An 18,386-nucleotide genomic window follows, 5' to 3' on the forward strand; every position below is an offset into this window, starting at 1 on the left:
CCATGCACTTGTACGTTCTCAATGTCACTGGACCTAGTAAGATCGGTTTTGTTCTCCCCAGTTCCCCTCCCCTGCCTTGTTGCTCTGAAACACTTGTGCACAAGCACGATAGAAATAAATATCAATAAGAGGGTCAACGGCGGGATCGGGTACAGGAACAGGCCTTCCCAAGGGAAGAAGAATGCGTCCCCCATGCTCCCCAGCTGGGGGAACCTGCTGGCAAAACTCTTGTCTTTCCCGACATTCTGGGTGGGAAATTCCTTTGTGTGATCCAGTCTGAGAGCAGGAAGTGAGGGGAGTAGTCCATTTTACGCCTTGCTTGAATGGGGACAAATCCCAGTGGTTGGCTGGCTGGCTGTCCTGATTGGACAACCAGACCGCCCCTTCTTGTAAAATGCAGGGAAAGAAAGCAGAGGTTGTGCTGTAGTTCCTGATAAATACTGCGAACCTTGAAGCTGAAAATGTCGACCACTGGAACTGAAACCGAAGAGGATAACAAAGGAAAAGCAGCAGAAACGATTTCCAGCAACGGGAGAGCCTGCTGTGTAACAAGAGCCTGCTGTAGCCCTTCCTGCCAATCGACCTGGGGACTCTGAAAACGAACCAGAGTCTGGTGAGACCCACTAGAGTCAAGACGACCTGCACTTTGAGCCATCCCAGGCGTTGCTGCAACCATGTATTGTTGCAATACCCTGGGACCTCAAGCCACCGTGTGGTGCACTGTCTTCCAAATTCCGAATCTCGCTGAAACTTCGTGGGCATCCTGGGGGATCTGCAGAGGCACAAATCAAGTCCAAAAAGCCCCCTCACCAGAGTGCTGTACCTTTAAAACGACAAGAATTCAACCGCAATTTTCTGTCTTCTTCGGTGCCCCTTGAAAAGGCGCCAAATCTGCAGAACCGCATTCAGCCGTGAGGTGAAACCTTGCCAAGAGTGTTCATCGAACCCTGCTGCAAAGTCCCTTCTGAGGTCTTGTTTTCAGTCTCCACGACAAGGAATCCACTGACGGGTATTTGGCTGCAGACCCTGAAGTTCTCCTGCTGCTAAATCTTCAATGCTGAGGTACTGTGTTGGCTTGGGTATGTCTTACCTTAAACCAGTTAGTTTCTCTGTATCTATGTGGCGTTTTCTTTGATTGGGAGGTCCCTCGTCCAGTACACCCAGTCCCACTGCTGCTAGGGTGTCTTCTGCGAAGCCCCTGGACCCTCTTCTAACTCTAAAGTGAAGTATTTACCTGTTTGCCCAGTTTTCCTAAGGACCTCTCACTTTTGCTACTAAAGAACCTATTCTGACACTGCCTGTTGATCACTAGTCCTAGTGACCCCCTTTCTGCCACTGAGAACACTTATGCTCCAAGAATAAGGGAAAGACTGTCAAGGGATTGGGACTTCTGCCTAGAAAAGAAAAGTGTTTTGAAAAGTTACTTACTTGTAAAGAGTTGGTAACTAATTCTAAGAGTGAACAATTACAAAAGTTCTTCATTTCATTTTCATTTTATTTATTTGTAAAGCGCAGCCAGGCCCGGGGGCATATGGGCGCGTAAGTTAGATCTGGTTACAGTTACAATAAAAAGCAGCCAACAGTAGTTACGTTACAGTAGGTACAAACAGTGTTGCAAGTGCGTAAAAATATACATAAATTACATGGTGTGCCGGCATCAGTCTAGCGTGCTAGGAACCGGAGGATAGGCTGTCAAGGAGTCCAAATTGTGAAGCCAGCACCTTGTGTTATGTTTGAACAGGTTGAATGAGGTTTCTGCACGCAAGGGCGCGGGGATAGTGTTCCATAATTTGGAAGCTTGAACAGGGAAGCTAGCTCCACCTGAGTTATGAAATTTGAATCGCGGTATGATCATGGTATTAGTTTGTGCTGCCCTGAGTGGTCTTGAGGAGGTGTGAGGTGTAAGTTGGTTTGTAAGGTATGCTGGGGCAAGGTTGGCCCTGACTGTGTATGAGGGCCAATGATTTAAGAGGTATTCTGTGCTCGACGTGGAGCCAGCGTAGTTTACGTCTGGTCTCGGATATGTGTGCTTTTTTGGGGATGTTGAGGGCAGCCCTGATGGCATGGTTTTGGACTACTTGCAATTTGTTGATGTTTTTGTGACTAGTGCCCAGGTAAAGGGCATTGCAGTAGTCTAATTTGGAATGGACTAGTGCTCTGGCAAGAGTAATGCAATTGGGTGTGGAGATGAACGGTCTACATGCTGTGATCAGCTTGCAGGTGAATGCGGCTGAGGAAGCTACTGCATTGGTTTGTTTGTAGAAGGATAAGGTGGCATCAAGAGTTTTAGTGTTATTTGACACAGGGATGAGGTTACCATCTATGGTAAAGGCTTTGAATGAGGGATTGAGATTTTTAAGTTTGGCATGAGTACCCAGGATGATTAACTCCGTTTTTTTCGTCATACAGTAGACACTGGACTAGCCAACCCAACCCTCATTCTACTCATGATACATTTACCATTTACTTGCTGCTAGCCTGTCCTTAGTAATTCTGCATTGGGTTGTTGCCTACCTAGAATAATTAGTCAGTAAAGTGTAACATTAGGTTTTACTTTCCCCCTGCATTCTGAGGTTAAACAAAGTAGGTGGGTTACCTTGTGGTAGCCTGAGGTATCCAAAATAAGTTACAAGAGTTACTGCTTACCTTAATCTGTGGTTCCCCGATTTCAAAAACCCCTGTAATTGTACATTACATCCTTGGGTTTTTACTCACCTAGTATAACTTATGACAAAATTAGTTATAGGTTTTTACTGCACTTAGAATAAGTGTTTCACTATTCACCAAAAGTGTATTGTCCAGTTGACTGATTTGTACTGAGAGTCATACCACTGGAAGGGTCTACTGCCCTTGCATTACTGAATGTTATTGTAAGAAGTAACCATTGGTTTTTACTCCCAAGAATAGGCGTGGCCTATACTGAATGTGTATCAAAAGGTTTTGACTTCCCTAGAACTGTTAGGTACTTCAAACAAGGTCTGTGTACTTTCAAGTATACTGTTGTTTTTATATTGTGATTTCATGTGTTAGTGCTTACCCCTAGATTTATCTAGGCCTACCTGTATTTAAATAAATCCTTTATTTTTACATATAGTGTTTCTTTGGATCATTTGTATGAAAATTTCACTTGTACTGATTGTACAGCCCTTTCTCCCTCCCTAGATATGCCTGGCTGCTCTGTATATGCTACCATGAACTCAGGTGGTACAGCCTTATACTAAGAGTGGAGTCTTGTACTGCCCCAGTTGAATGTTTTACTAAGCCCTTAGTTAGACTTCAGAAAAACTGTCCTTACAAGCATGTCAGACAGCATGGCGGCACAGCTACGCAGACGCAACAGTTCAAGGAAAGGAGCAAGGCGGCAGGAATCAAGAAGGAGGCAAGTAGATAAGTGACATTGCCCTTTTCGTCCCAGACCCGTAGAACCTTCTTGGAAAAGAGCCGAAGACCACGAAAAATAGCAGTGCCTTGCAGCAGATGTCAACGGTACATGGGGCAAGCTTATGCCGATAAGCAGGAGCGAGGGAAGCTCCTGCACCTGTGGTACCGGCCTCGACTCCAGAAAAGCCCCAGACCAAGCGGTTCATCACAGCCGGCGAGTCGAGGGGAGAATTGATCAGAACCGAGCTGTGTTGAGTGAGAACCGCAAGGTGGCAAAGTTGAACCAAGTTCTAAGGAACTGTTAATGAACTGTAAAAGTGTTGAGGGGTGACCAGCGGCAGGAGAAAATCGTCACAACGTGGGGTGAGACTGGTCGGTCCCCATCTGACGGAAACAGTTACCAGAAGGCCGTAGAAGGGCCAGCGAAATAGCTCAAAGGGGTCATACAGAGGGTTGAGCAAAATCTCTGTACAATCCAAAGACTGATCTACAAGCATTGTGAGAGAAAGGAAAGTGAATCCCACAGTGAGTAAACAAGGGAATTGAATCCTGCTTAAGTCAATAGGGGTCCAAGCCCAACTGAGGGAGAGAGAGCCAGGGGTGAAGCTATCGCCCAAATTCGATTGATAAAAGGAACTGATATTTGTGGAAAACAACTGAGAAGGGTCAGCGCCCAGAAGAGGGGGGCCCAGGGCCCATTACCCAGCGAACATTGGGAACAAACTTTTTCATTTGTTAAAGGAACTTTTGGTGTTTTTTCTTTGAACATATCAGATCCGAAGGCAAGAGACTAAAGAAACAAGACTTGGCCATTGACGGTCCTGAGAACAGCCATTGGAATTGTCTCGTGCTGGAGAGGCCCGAGAATGTACCGTGCTCCAAGCTTCTATTTTACCCCAGTGTCCAAAACATGGGGAAGGGAGACCCAGGCTAAAGCATCCTGACATTAGAGAACACTTTTCTTGAGAACTATCCCACAACCTTTTTAGGCTTCCAAGTATAGGCCCTTTTTGTTTTGGACATGACGCCACTAGGACTGCCGTATTTTCTTTTGATGGTTGACGCTTGCTCCCATCTTAAGAGTTCGGTTCAGATTAGGCTTTCTTTCAACCTGCAAACCGAATCGTTCAATAAACACCCTTGAACTGTGGCCACATATGTATCTTGCTTGGCCCCTTGTAGGAACAGGTTGTGGCTACTGGACATTTCATTTCTCATTGGGTGTCAAGTAAGGATACTCATTGATACGGGAGGCCTCATTCCCAATATAACCACAAAAGGATACCTACCACCAACCTTTCCTTGTGCGAGAGTGGTAGGGTGAGGCTTTCATATCACACCAACTACTCTGCTTCGCTAGGTTATAGCCTCACCTCCACCATAGTCTGGGTCAAACAAAGCTTCCTTAAATCAATGACCGCATTGCAACAGCTCTGACTAACAGCCTAGCTTAAGCTACAGGCATGGAATCTGGATGTTTATTTGTATCCGCTGGCCAATGTTTGCATTTCTGTAACTAGTTGATTGGAATATATTTTGTTGAGTGCATGTTTGTGATCAGTATGAAAATCTTACACATGTCATTCATCATTAATGGGGCTTAACTGCACAAACTATCATCGACATGGACACATCAATTGAGAGCTCACCTGCATGTGTGGAGGCTGTTGAATTATTTGCTGATACTGTTGTAAAAGTTGCTGCAGGTGACCATGTTTAAGCATGATTCCCTGGTACTGGTAGCCAACCCGGTGCTGCTGGTGCTGCTGCCAGTGTGCTGCCGCTGCTTGCAACTGCTGCAATCTATGCTGCTCCATGGGGTCATCCAGCTACAAAGAATAAAGTATTTACTCCGTTTAAAGTAAACTGAAAGAGACCAGCTTCATTGATTCAGTGACTATGGTACGTCTAAGCAGCACAGCATCGCTCAAGAAACATTCCCTTCTACATCTCTGCAATCGTACCCACCCAAAACAATATTCGAAATGAGAAAGCGCATCAACAGTACTACAAAATCACTGTTTTCTGTTTGAAAACATGGGACGAGTTTTTAATCCAACAGTGCAATCATAAAATATAATTGCATTATACACACCACCATCCCTGGAAGTAAACAAGTGTGCCCCGTTTTAACAGTAGCATCGACAGCTTCGCAAAACAAAGAACCCAAGTCATGACTAGGGAGATTTATAGTGAGGACATGGTTTCTAGACTCATACCGTAACGTCATCAGGTGGGAGTGGTGGTGCAACCACATCCTGGGGCGGTAAAGGAGGCGGCCCCTGAGAGGGAAGAGGAGCAGAATCCGGAGCAGATGCCAACCCTTTGTCATCTGACTGAGTCTGTTGAGCTGTGCTGTTCAAATCTCCCGAACCAGTCTCCAATGCCTGCGTATTACTCTTTTGATGCGGCAAGTTCAACTGATTCTGCTGCTGTTCCTGAAAAACAAAAATTTTGTAAGCATTACACTAATCAGCCCGCCAAAAGAAAACCACGACAGTACTGCGCTACTGTTGAAGTAGCAAATAGGGGCTACCCACACAGGCCCGCGCTTTAAAAAATTTAAAAAAAAAAAAATAAAAAAAATGTTTAAATGGTGTTGACGCAAACCTGAAAATGCAAACATTCCGGCTGCCTGTAAATAGTACGTACTTCATTGTGTAGATATGATGCATGCAAGGAAATGTTAGTAACAAAGCAGTTGCAAATAATTTGAGCTATTTCAACTGTACAAATGTATCAGGTAGTAAGCCTTTCACTTGCAGGCCATAGTTCTATAGTAATCCACAGTATCTCTAAATAGGTTCTTATGACTGCGCCCTCGTCACAATATGCAACTGCGACAGACCGCACAGCACATATGGGGATGAGTGAGGGATAGGGCACAGGGAGGTAGGTGCCCACTGGATATTCTACTGGAAAAATTTACAGGAAAACGGCGACTTCAGATCACGATCAAACCACTGAGCAGTATATCAAGTAGACTTCTTTGCTGATGGTCTAAAATAGCCACCATACCATCCTTCTGCCCAGACAACCACCAGACTCCAGTGTACGTTATGTTCATTTGAATTCTACATGGGTATGCTTCACTTCGCTGCAAAACGTGAAATTGTAAATTGGTGTATCAAAGCTTCGTAAATTCAGTATTCAAAAAATGTGAAGCGTTTGAACTACTCTTCGAATACTGGCACACAGACTACCCCTTTAAGGGTTGTGGTATATGTACACCAATGCTTACTACAATCAGAGGCTTTGTGTGATAAAGCAAGACAAATCTTTCTCAAACAGGCGAGTACAGACCAATAGCTCGCAACAGACCGAGTGCTCATTTTGAGGCCAGTCGATTGTCAGAAAACATTTCAGAGGCTTCACAAACACTACCAAATTAGCACAGAACAAATATCACTGATAAATCTACCACAAGGGATTTGAGATAGTACATGACCGCTGTGCACCATAAGCGTTTCTCTCCAAATCTCACCTATGCCTAATTTGCTTCGTTGACCGATTAGTTGGTTTTTCAACTCCTTACTAACCTATAGAGGCAGGTCCCAAAAACATATCAATTAAGTAATCATATACAGAACAAACACTGAAACGACCACATGCCCAACTTCTATTTTCAGAAATGCAACACTGCACGTGGCAGATAACCCCAAACCGCTGAAACCCAATCGCTGTAAAGTCAGAGCAAGAAGGTACGAATCGCCAAAGACATGTTTGAACAATACATTATTCATGCCGTTATCACTAGCTCATTCTACCTAGCAGTCACAGTAAGTGGTTATTTATAACGCGCTTATTACCCAGAGGTTTCCAAGCGTGGACCCCGGGATCGAACCTGTGTTGCTCCACGTCGTCTTGCTTCCAAGGCGAGCGCGTTGCCCTTGAGCTATCCTCCCGAGACAAGTATTCGTATGGACACCACATTAGTGTACCATTGTAATTTGATATAAGTTATCTAAAATAAAAACCCAGCAAGACACGTAAGGGAATAGCCACACCAAAAGTATACTTTGACCAAGAACCAGAATTACAAATGCTCGAGTGACGCCCCCCCGCCCCCACCCCCCTAACCCATTGAGCCTGCAAACCCGCTAGGCAGAGTTTCCGAAGATTAACAGACTAAATTGCCAATTACACTAGCAATGGCTAGAAGTAAGGTTTCAAATCCGTCTGTGTAAAACCAAAAACAGATTGAGCTTAGCACGCTGTAAATATAACCTACAGCAAATATAACCACAGCTTTGCGCCATGACAGACGCAACTTTCACCTACTGGGAAACTTGATGCTCCATTAAAAAAACGCTTTAAAAATCAAGAAACTGCCAATACCCACACCCTGCCCTCAAACCAAAAATCACCCATAGGCAAAAAGAGGCAGATGCTTAAGTCTGGGACACAATTCTTCGATCCTGCGAACCGAAGTGCGGGTACACGGTATCTGGTATGACAAAGAATAAGGGAACTTCCAACAATCTCAAATAACAGAGACCAAAGATGTTACATTTTACGTAAATCGCGATGGAGAAAATCCCAACTACCAGACCAATCTAAACTTTCCCTCAATCGGTCCAGATTTCAGACCACGGGTTGAAATTGATATATATCTATTCTATATACATACATATTCACCAAAACGGAGGGCCTCCGATATCCACACTTAAGTGCAGCCAGTATCAAAACAGGTCTTCCTGGTTTACTGGCTCCCTGGACACAAAGATTCGTCTACGAAACAGCTCCCCTTGGGATCCAAACAATTCAACATCCACGGGTTTGAAACTGCTGGGAGTTCATGCTTGCAGCCTACAGAATCCAGGTTCGCCTTCCACCTCGCCCCCACGTCATTCGGTCCAATACTCAGGTTGCGTTTTAACTCTTCGGCAAGGGGCATTTGGAGGCACCTAGTGAGGAGTGGGGCCGGAAGGGCTCAGGGAGCAGGATAGTGCAGGGGAGGGGGCCCAGAAGGGCGAGTACAGGTTGGGGCGGGAGGGGTGGGAAATCAGGAGAGACAAAAGTGCAGGGCTAGACTGGACAAAGAGGGCCTGGTACCCTGCAAGAATCTGAAGGAGCCAGTCAGTCAAGAGGCAGCCAGGGACATTCGATGGGGAGAGGGAAGGAGGAAGAAAAGGGTAATGGCCCTAACTGTCGCCCCTGTTTGTGGGGGATATATGATTATAGTAATATGGGGGTGCAGTGTTATGGAGAATTCTCCGATTCCCTCCACCTTAGAGACCCCCAGCAACTTTGCTTGATTTTGAGGACTTGATTTTGTTTAACCCGGAGGGAGTGTGACTATTTCCCACTCATGTATTTTAATGTGATTTTCTACACAGTTTCTTTTTGGTAATGAGTCTGACAAACTCCATAGGCATCATCTTTTACATTTTGTCACGCAGCACCTTAAGTGCAGTGGCACAGGGAAGTCTTGCAGATTTCCCCAAGGTTTAACTACCTTCTCTGGGATAAACTACTGTTTCCCAGAGCAGTAAAGTGAAATTGACTTTACTTAGCATTTTAACTTTCTAAACCCAGCACACCCTATCTTACAATAGGAGTGCTGGAGGGGTTACTTAGTATCCCCTAGGTCTGGATCCTCATGTAACATTTTTATGTTACCCATACCTCACTGAATGGCATAGAGCCATCTTTGACAAAATGACCCCCAGTCTTCTTTTTTCGCCAGTTCTTTGTGGAAAGGTCCTTCTAGAGATTTTCTTTGGTCTCTTGCTCATTTCGCCTTTGGCGGGCTTCAGGAATGAAACCCGCCTCTGGCTTCAGAGTGACTGGGGTAGGCCGGAAGAACTCCCTGTGGCCAGGCTTCAAGGAGACCCAAAGTAACTCTGTGGTGATTGGCTGACTGTCCAGCAAGGACAGCCACCCAGCTGGGTGAGTGACAGCTAGGCTGGAATGAATGGGAGAGATCTGAAAAATAGGCAAGTCTCTTGGCTTGGAAGGCAGTCGACCACCGGATGAATGAACCGAAGAAGAGCTTGTAGAGGACGCCTGCTTCAACTCCTGGACCGTTGGTTTGCCCAGTGAAGCCCTGCTGCAGTGTCGAAACGCCAAGTTCACATCGACAGACGCCCCTGCAAGGACCTTTTAGTTGGTGGGACCAACCAACTCCAAAGGGAGCCACCTGGACATCCATCTCGGAGCTGCTTGAATTGCCACAGAGTGCTGCTGGAAACCGAAGAGCCAGGGAGAGAACACCAGATTGTGTGCGTTGCCTTTAAGCTGGCCTATAGCTTTTGGAAGATCCTCCGGACTCCCAAGAAGCAGGGCTGACCAAGCCTGAGCCCCCTCAACAGAGTGCGGGACCGCAGAAGCAAGGAAAGTCCACCACAACAGCCAGGAACCGTATTGTTGCTATTTGCGGTAGAGCAAGGAGCCGATACGCGAAACAGCCACTGAAAGTGAAGTTTGCTGGTTGCTAGTTTTGATAGTGCCAGTGCATTGCAGGAGCCCCGCCCACGACATCTTCCCTCAACTGAGGCCTAGGAACAGTGAGATCTGCAGAGCTGTACAGGAACAGAAGACATCAGCTGCATATTTTCTTCTTTGCTAAGGTACTGTAAAACAAGTCTAAGAACTTACCTCTTGCTGTAGAAGTGCTTTTAACTTCCACAACTCACAATTCTTATCAGCTTGTGACACTACATTTGATTCTTCATTTCATCAAAGACGCCTAAGAACTCGTGCAAAGACTTTTCCCCCATTTATTTAGCAGAAGCGCTTCATCGTATCCAAGACTTTTGCCCATTGACTTTGGCTTAGCCTATTGAATTATTTGACTCTAAAGGGATCTAAAAGTATTTGCCCTGCTTAAGAATAATTGAAATAGCTTGTGTTCTAATAACATTTGCCTTCTACCAACTTTAAGAGTTTTCTGAATGCCAACAGTAAGATATTAATGTCCCCAGACCCCTAGGTTGGGTCTGTGGGACATCCCAAAAGGGTCTTTTCTGATTCAGAATCTAAGAGTGTACAGTAGTGAAGCGTATTTGTGTTACTAGTATATTGCTCCCTTCTAAAGAAGGCTTTATAACTGACTGATAAATTTGTACATGCAAGAAACCTTGAATGTAAGTTTATTTGAATACCTGTAACTGAATCTTTGTGTAACTCCACTACTGCTCACATTTCCCCGCAAGCTAAGCCTGGCTGCTCAGCACGCTAAAGATCCAGAGAAAAGGAAGGTCTTTGAAAGTTACCAGAACTTAAGGAGATCCGTCTCAAGTCTGAGGGGCAGGGAGGCCATTGCAGAAGGAAGCACCGGCAGAGGAGAGCAACCTACCCCCCACTTTCTGCTTGGAAAAGCAGCTGATCTGCAGAGAGGTGGGGCTAGAAGACCGAAGAGCTCTAGCAGGAAGGCATTTAGGAGAAAATTGGATCTAGCGTGGTCCCAGGCCCTAGAAAGCCATGTGGATGCCGCAGAGAGTCGTTAACTTGAGCGTCGCATCAAACAGGAGCCAGTGAAGATTTTAGGGCTGGAGATGCGGTCCTTGGGTTTGAGGCAAGGGATAAGTCTTGCAGTCCTAGTCTGGATAAGTTGATGGGGGAGTTAGGCAGATTGAGGAAGAGGCTGTTGCAGTAGTCCAACCTGCAGAGGACCAGAGCTCTGGAGTTTCTGGGCGATAGTGAGAAAGCCCATGAGGAGGTGCAGCTGAAAGTGGGCCTTCTTGGCAAGTTTTGTGATGAGTGGAGAGAAGGAGAGGGAAACTCGGAGAGCTGCAGGTCATCTGCATAACACTGCAAGTGTTGAAGAGAAGGTGGAGATCAAATGGGCTAGAGGGGCCAGGTAGATGTTGAAAAGCCATGGCGAGGGGATAGAGCCCCAAGGGGGACAGCAGGTTGAGAGAGAAGGGCCCAGTTGAACGTAGGTGGGTCCGTCAAAGGAAGGTCAACCAGCCCAGAGCCAGGTCTGTGATACCAAGGGTATCACAGAGCCGATTTATAAGGCTGGCATGATTGACCGCATCAAAGGCAGAGGAGGGGTCAAAAAGGATGAGAACAGAAGGAGAGCTGGAATTGAGATCAGAGAGCAAGTCTTCATGCTTGTTCAGAAATGCAGTTTCCCTGCCTCTGACCACTCTGAAGCCAGGCTGGTGTTCATGGAGACCAACAGATGCACACAAACATGACATTTATTATGAAATTAACATGGCTACCCTGCTGAGGGAGGTGGCACCTTTCCAGTAACAAACATACAAGTAAATTTGGTATTTGGATATAGTCTTCCTACCTGACCACTTCAAATCAAGTTTTCCATCCAAGGACTTAACAGCTTAAATACAATTAAGATACAAACTAGACAGTGGATCTGAACCGGAATCAAATGAGCATAAAAAGGAGATGTTGGATGAAGCCAATGCTCGATTTACACTGGATACTGCAGCACCTAAAAGCAGGGGGTTTATAACCTGCTGCTCTCCATGTTTTGAACAACTTCCATGATCCTTCACCATAGGCTTTATAAATACATATGTAACACCAGTCATACAGGTTACGTATTGGCCACTTTCACACCCATACAATTGGCAAATACCCCCCCCAAAAAAGTGAAACCGGAATAGGAGCTTACCGCTCTGATTTCACCCACACCCCTGCATGGTTTGTTTGAACCAGTAGTACATAGTACCACTGAAACAGACTTCTATTCCTACCCGATACAGAGCAGTTATCATTTTGTGCATTGATAACTAGGTGCAAAGAAATACTTACATTTCTGTTCTATAGCTATCCCATTATTGCATGTTTACGAAAAATATTCCCATGGGTGAAATGGGACTTTTTTTTACTCCCCAAAAAGTCATTTTACTTGCCAAATAATGCGTACAAAACTCAAATCTTATCTCGAGCACTGCCCAACACATTGTATCACTTTGTAATCTTGACAATGATCTGAACCAATATCAACTATATTGTTCGTTTGTAGTCATATACACTCATACTACTAGGAAAGATGGCTGATTTACGGGCAAAAATCGGCATCAGCAGCCACACAAACGCAGCATAAACTCGCCCTTTCTGGTTATTTGTTAAACCATTGTCAATTAAAGATTGATCCACCTGGCCTGAGAAAAATGCAAAGCTATGCAGAATTTTTCCAAAGTCAAGAATACCAATACCACAATCATGGTAGAGGCTCCAGGTGACCCTTTACACTTGCCCTCAACTCCATTCATCTAGAGCGGAAGTCTAACCCATGGCTCACTGTGTGCTTTGGCCTAAAACTGCCATACAACCATACCATTTTGATGTCGGCCAGGGATGATGGGAGTTAGTCGGAACCTGCCAGGCCAAAGTATGCAGACCACAGAGGCTCCAGAGAAGATATGGGTGGGTTTCCCCAGTCCCAGAACTACTCAGTTTCTAGAAAGCCCTTACCGAGACATGAGTCAATGCCAGCTCTCTCACTGCTCTTGACACTTCTTCCCCAAGGGCTACAAACTCCACCCAACCACCCCGGAGGTGGAGTGGCCCCGATTTTCTCTTAGTAGATCCCAGCTTCCATCAGAACTACCCAACCCTACTCTTTAATGCCTTACCTGCAGGCTTGGGATCTCCCCTACTCTCGCTCACCTTCGCTACCATTTACCAGCCCCATTTCACCCCCTCTGAATGGGCCGACCTCACTTCCTCCCCTTGGACCTCTTCCTCTAAACTCCTCAGTGACTTCAATGTCCACCTCAACGTGAAGATCTGCTCTACAACCATGACTAACATTCCCTCTGTCCTCATCCTCCTCCATCTCTCTTCTGCATTCGACAAGGTCAACCATACCATCCTGCTCAACCGTCTCAGTGAAAACCTGGGTATCACTGATCAGGCTCTGGCCTGGCTGACGACCTCTCTGATGGACTCTTCTAGGTCCAACTCGGGTCCTTACTGTCATCCATCTTCCTCTCTACCCTTGGTGTTCCCCAGGGGTCTAATCTCTCGCCCTGGCTTTTCAACCAATACCTGGCAACTCTCGCCCACTGCATTGCCATTTTCTGCTCAAATTTCCAATGCTACGCTGACATTCAACTCAATTTCAGGTTGCCCTCTGCCACCTCCTCTCCCTCTCTCATCTCCGATTGCCTAACTGCCATTCAAGATTGGTGTGCCGCCAATGATCTTCGAATGCCAGCAAGAAGATCCTTCTCATCGGCACACCTTCACCATCCTTTCCCCTCACTCTGGCCCGCTTCCCTTGGCCCTCCTCCTACCCCCACCTGCGAGGCGAAGAACCTCAGAGTCATCTTTGACTCCACCCATTCCTTCACCGCCCACATCTGAGGTCTCTAAAAAGTCAAATTTCCTACTGCACCTCCTCAGGGGTACTCTGCCTTTCCTCTCCTTCCCCAAGAAGCTCATGGCATCCCAAGCTGTGGTTATCTCTAGGTTGGACTATTGTAACAGCCTCTTTCTAAATCTACCCGCCTCTACGCTCCGCCCTCTGCAACTAATCCAGAACAGGACTGCGAGACTTGTCCTTGGCCTCAAGCCCCGGGACAGTATCTCTCCATTGGCTCCCAGTGGATGCAAGGATTAAATTCAAAACCCTCTGCATTGTACGCAAGGCTTTCTGGGGCATGGGTCCAAAATACCTTCAGCTATCCCTCTGCAAATACCCCCCCTCTCGAGCTCTTCACTCCTCTACCTCCCTCAGGGTGAGTCGTTTTTCAAAGAAACAAGCTGGGGGTAGATCTGTCTGTCTTCGGCTGGGGCCTCCCTCTGGAACAGCCTCCCTGCCACTCTAAAACTTGAGAACCAGCTCCGGTTCCGGAAGCACCTCCAAGACCTTCTTCTGCCTTCGCTCCACTGCGGATCTGTTCTCTTGGCACTGTGCACATGGCCACCGGGCCCAGGTACCTGCTCACCCTCCCACACTGCCTTCGGGCCACCCCTTGCACTGGGGTCTGTATCTGTACCCATACAGCACCCCTTTTCTTCCTGCACCTATCAGACCTACCCTTTCTGCTGCCTTAAACCTAGCACTTGCAAATTGCTGGCTGCACTACCACTGTTTGTTGCCTTTATTATCTGTTTCTCACCTGCTTCGCACTTTCTACTTCTCCCCCTTCCTAGTAAGATCGCTGTTTTGTTCTCCCCCGTTCCCTCCACTTGCCTTGTCGCGCTCTAAAAGACGTGTGTACAAGCGCGATAGAAATAAAATATCAACTCTCCTGATTCAGCCACCACACAGTTCTGTGACCTCCGACGCCCCCCCCCCCACTAGTGTTGCATCCAGCCCAACCCACTCCGTCAGTCACATTCTGGTTGCCTTAATTTCTGGAGCCATCCCTATCGCTAATCTAGTCAACAACCCCTCCCCATGTCTGACCAATCCTCTCGCTTGGGTCCCTTGGCCCTCTGCCCGAGTCAGCCCCGCACTGCCAGCCTCCTTCACCATCATTCGACTAATGAAGCGAGTGCCGGTCGCTGCTTTGCTTATACTTTCACCCCCCCCCCATCTGCTTCTGACACTCCCTTAGACCCTAGCCTTGCTAACCTTCACCTCACCATCTCCAACACCCTCGATATGAGTCATGAGGATCCACCTGATGCCTGCCTCCAAGAGCAACAGCTGGTATGACTTCGATCTAGCATCACTGAAACGCAATTGCAGAGTTGCTGAGCGGTACTGACGGACCCCAGGCGCATTCCGACAAACTGACCTGTAGCCTACCACAAAGACAATATTGTCTTTCTATCCACCCCAAGAAGAGGACATACATCCAAGCCGTTCTCTGCAGACACTAACAAGGCTGAACTATCAAAATCTCTCGGCAATCCATTTGCAGTCTCCGCTTTTGTCTTGCATGTCACATCTAAAACACAGGACATTATGCCCTCATTCTCCACCACCCCAACATCTACACCCCTGCCCCGTCACTGCATTCTCCACCCTCCTACTCATCACACATGAGGTCTCTAAAGTGGTCCGCTCTATGAAAGTCTCATCCAAACAGGTGACCCCTGCTCTTCTAGAACTATTAAGGACAACGTATCTGCTCTCAGCCAGGCTCTTGACTATTTCTGCAACCACTCCAACCAATCACTGGCACTTTGCCCCCTCTTCCTCAAGCACTCCCTTGTGCACACTTTCCTAAAAAAGCAGTCTGCCGACCGACCTCCCCTGCCCATCTATCGCCCTATTTCCACCACCCCATTCCTGTGTTTACTCAGAAAAGTTGGTCCTCCCAAATGATCCCTCATATTTAACTTGTTGGTCGCATTCATGACCATCAACCTGGAATCCAGGCATATGAGGCACAGAAACTGCTCTCCTTAACACCCGTGAATACATGCTTGCAAATCTTGACTAATTCACCTGCTGTTCTCATTCTCCATCTCTCTTCTGCCCTTGACACGGTCAACCATTCTATCCTCAAAACATCTGTTAGCCACTCCGCACCACGGACCAGGCACTGGACTAGCTTCACTAACCGCCCTTCCCAGTTGGGCCTTTTCTCCTCTACCATCGCTCTACCAGCAAGGGTCCAGCCTAACACAGTGGCTCTTCAATACCTACCCTCTCCCCTCTTGCACACTTCAATCTCCCCTCGTTTCAAGTGTTATGCTGATGAGACAGCTTTCCTTCGACTACCTTTCCCTCCACTCTGATCCAAATTGTCTGACCGCTATCCAGGCATGGTGTGCGGCCAACAACCTCTGCCTCAATGCCAGCAAGACAGATCCTTATTGGGACAGATGTGCGCTGTTTTACTCCTACCCTCTGGCCGCCCTCCTTGGGCCATCACCATGCCAAGAGGCCAAAACCGGATCATCTTCGACTCTTGGACCTTAGTGGCATTCTCCCTTTCCTCACCTTCCCCCAGAAGCTCAATGTTTCCAGAGTCCTGGTCCTCTCCAGGCTGGACTAGTACAACAGCCTCTTCCTCAATCTCCCCCTTTCCTCCCTACGCCCCCTTCAGCTAATCCAGAATAGGGCTGCAAGACTTAACCTTGTCCTCCAGCCCAAGGGCTGTATCTCTACAGCCCTAAAATCTCTCCACTGGCAATGGAATTATCAAATGCAAGACCATCTGCGCCTTTCTGGGGTCTGGGACCACACTATCTCTACTTTCCCTCCCTAAATGCCTCCCTTCTAGAGCCACTACTCTAACTCTGCTCATCAAACGCTTCACCAAGGAGAGAGTGGGGCAGGTCTCTTCAGCTGGTGCCTCTCTCTGGAACAGTCTCCCTGCCCATCTCAGACCTGAGCCGGACCTCCTTTAGTTCCAGAAACCCTTTAAAGCCACGTTTTTCTCTACCTCATTTCCTTCCCTGCGAACTCACCCCACCGCTGCCGTGACTGGTGGCCTGGACCTTAATGAAACCAAAAAGCCCAGTCCACACCAGCTCCCCTAGGACTGCCCAAAGCTGCAACCACCTCCAATCTCCTGTACTTGTTCTCACAGGACTTGCACGTCTGAATGTCACAAGGACCCATGTCACAAGGGCTAATAGGACCCTGATTATATATTGACTGTTGTTGCATTACATATACTCTGTGTTCCCGCTTCACTTTGCCTTGTGGCACCTTGAAACACCATCCCGTTTTAAAGGCGCCTAACAAATGCCCAATAAAAGTCCACACTACCCAAAGGTTTGGAATTCCAGAACATTTTTGGAGGAGCCTATTTCAACCAGAAAATGTACACAAAAAATATGTCCAGCAGAAACATTGTAAGCCAGTGGGAGAGAGCGAGAGTTGTGGGGGATACTGATGAACAGAAACCGTAGACAGGATAGACGCTGCCTTTGCCAAGAGAGACTAACAGATGCATAAGATGGGGATGAATCTGGAAGTAGAGGGTGCTACCTCTAAGACAAGGTAAAGCGGTAGAGCAAATAAGAAAAAAGTGGATTGCAGAGGTGTTATGACATGGAGGGAATAAGTTCCAGTGCTGCAGGGAAAGGAGAGATGCTAGACGAGAGTAGAGGGTCTCGGGAACGGAAAGATAGGAGAGTATAATAGAGCAGAAACAACAGGACCCGGTTTGAAATGGAGGGAAGCCATTTAGCTCCTGCTTCTGTCGTTTAAGAGCATGGTTAGCTTGACACCAACAGCTACGTTGGGAGGGAAAGACAAGACAATCTTACTAGGCATGGTACATTCAGATAATGCGGTTGAACCGAGCAGGAAGTTCAGGGGGTGGTAAACAGGGACTAAGTCTGACCAGTCCCATCAGGGCATTGGTTAAGTGCTGAGATACCACTCTCAAGGGTCACAACCAAGTGCAGTAGTGGTGCAGCAAGTTCAAGGCCAGGGGCAAGTGCAGGAGACTGGCGAGGAAGGCTTGGGACTTGTGAGGTGCTGAAGGTACACAAGGCAACCAGCCAGCGAGACTGAGCAGAAGAGGAGAGTGATGTTCTTAGCAGGGGAGAGGGAGAGAGAAGGAGGCGAAGATGAAAGTCTTCAGGCGTTTTCAGAACTTAAGGAGATGTGGCTCAAGGCGGAGAGGCAGGGTGGCTGTTCCAGAGGGAGGCATCTGCGGTGGATAAAGATCTACCCCCCCAGTCTCTGCTTGGAGAAGCGGCTCACCCGCATAAAGTTGAAGGAAGACGAGCAGAGACCGCAGGAAGGCGACTATTTAGGAAGAGCGCTGCAGATGGAGGTTTGCAGCACACCACGACTGAATTGCGGACAGACAGGGTATGAGTGAGGAGGAAGCGGCTGAGGGTGAAAGTGGCAGGGGTATTTACTGCATGCAGACCTAGCTTTTAGAAGCAATAGTGTGCTTTACAGGAGGTAAAGTACAGATGCAGAGGAGGGTGTCCAGCTACACTGGGTGGCACTGAGGTGGGTGGCATCTAGACAGGTGGCACGAAGGGCGATGTGATGGCCTAGGTGCTGAGGGTGAAAGATTCCTTGAAGAGGTGGCTCTTGAGTTCATTTCCAAAGTGTAGGCGCAAGGCTACTGGAGAGAAAATTCCAGTCTTGGGGCATAGGCAGATAAGGCTCGTTTTCTGAACCTTACCCTTTTGCAGCAGTGGATTTTCAACTC

The 18,386-nt window shown here is 47.3% G+C and overlaps 1 protein-coding gene across 7 annotated transcripts in view; it reads right to left on the minus strand.

Moving 5' to 3' along the window:
- Positions 1-18,386, minus strand: part of YLPM1 (YLP motif containing 1) — a 1,127,325-nt gene that overhangs the window by 1,104,383 nt on the left and 4,556 nt on the right. For all 7 annotated transcript variants that reach the window (XR_011283753.1, XR_011283754.1, XR_011283752.1 and 4 more), the window contains exons 2-3: positions 5,601-5,819; positions 5,031-5,210 (exon numbers count right to left, since the gene is read on the minus strand). Coding sequence is in view for 4 of the 7 variants with exons in the window: in XM_069637605.1 (XP_069493706.1) it covers positions 5,031-5,210; positions 5,601-5,819 (399 nt within the window). In the remaining 3 variants the exon portion in view is untranslated. The remainder of the gene's footprint in view (positions 1-5,030; positions 5,211-5,600; positions 5,820-18,386) is intronic.

This window comes from Ambystoma mexicanum, chromosome 14 (assembly GCF_040938575.1).
Source record: "Ambystoma mexicanum isolate Mex_15411 chromosome 14, UKY_AmexF1_1, whole genome shotgun sequence".
Classification (NCBI taxonomy): Eukaryota; Metazoa; Chordata; class Amphibia; order Caudata; family Ambystomatidae; genus Ambystoma; species Ambystoma mexicanum.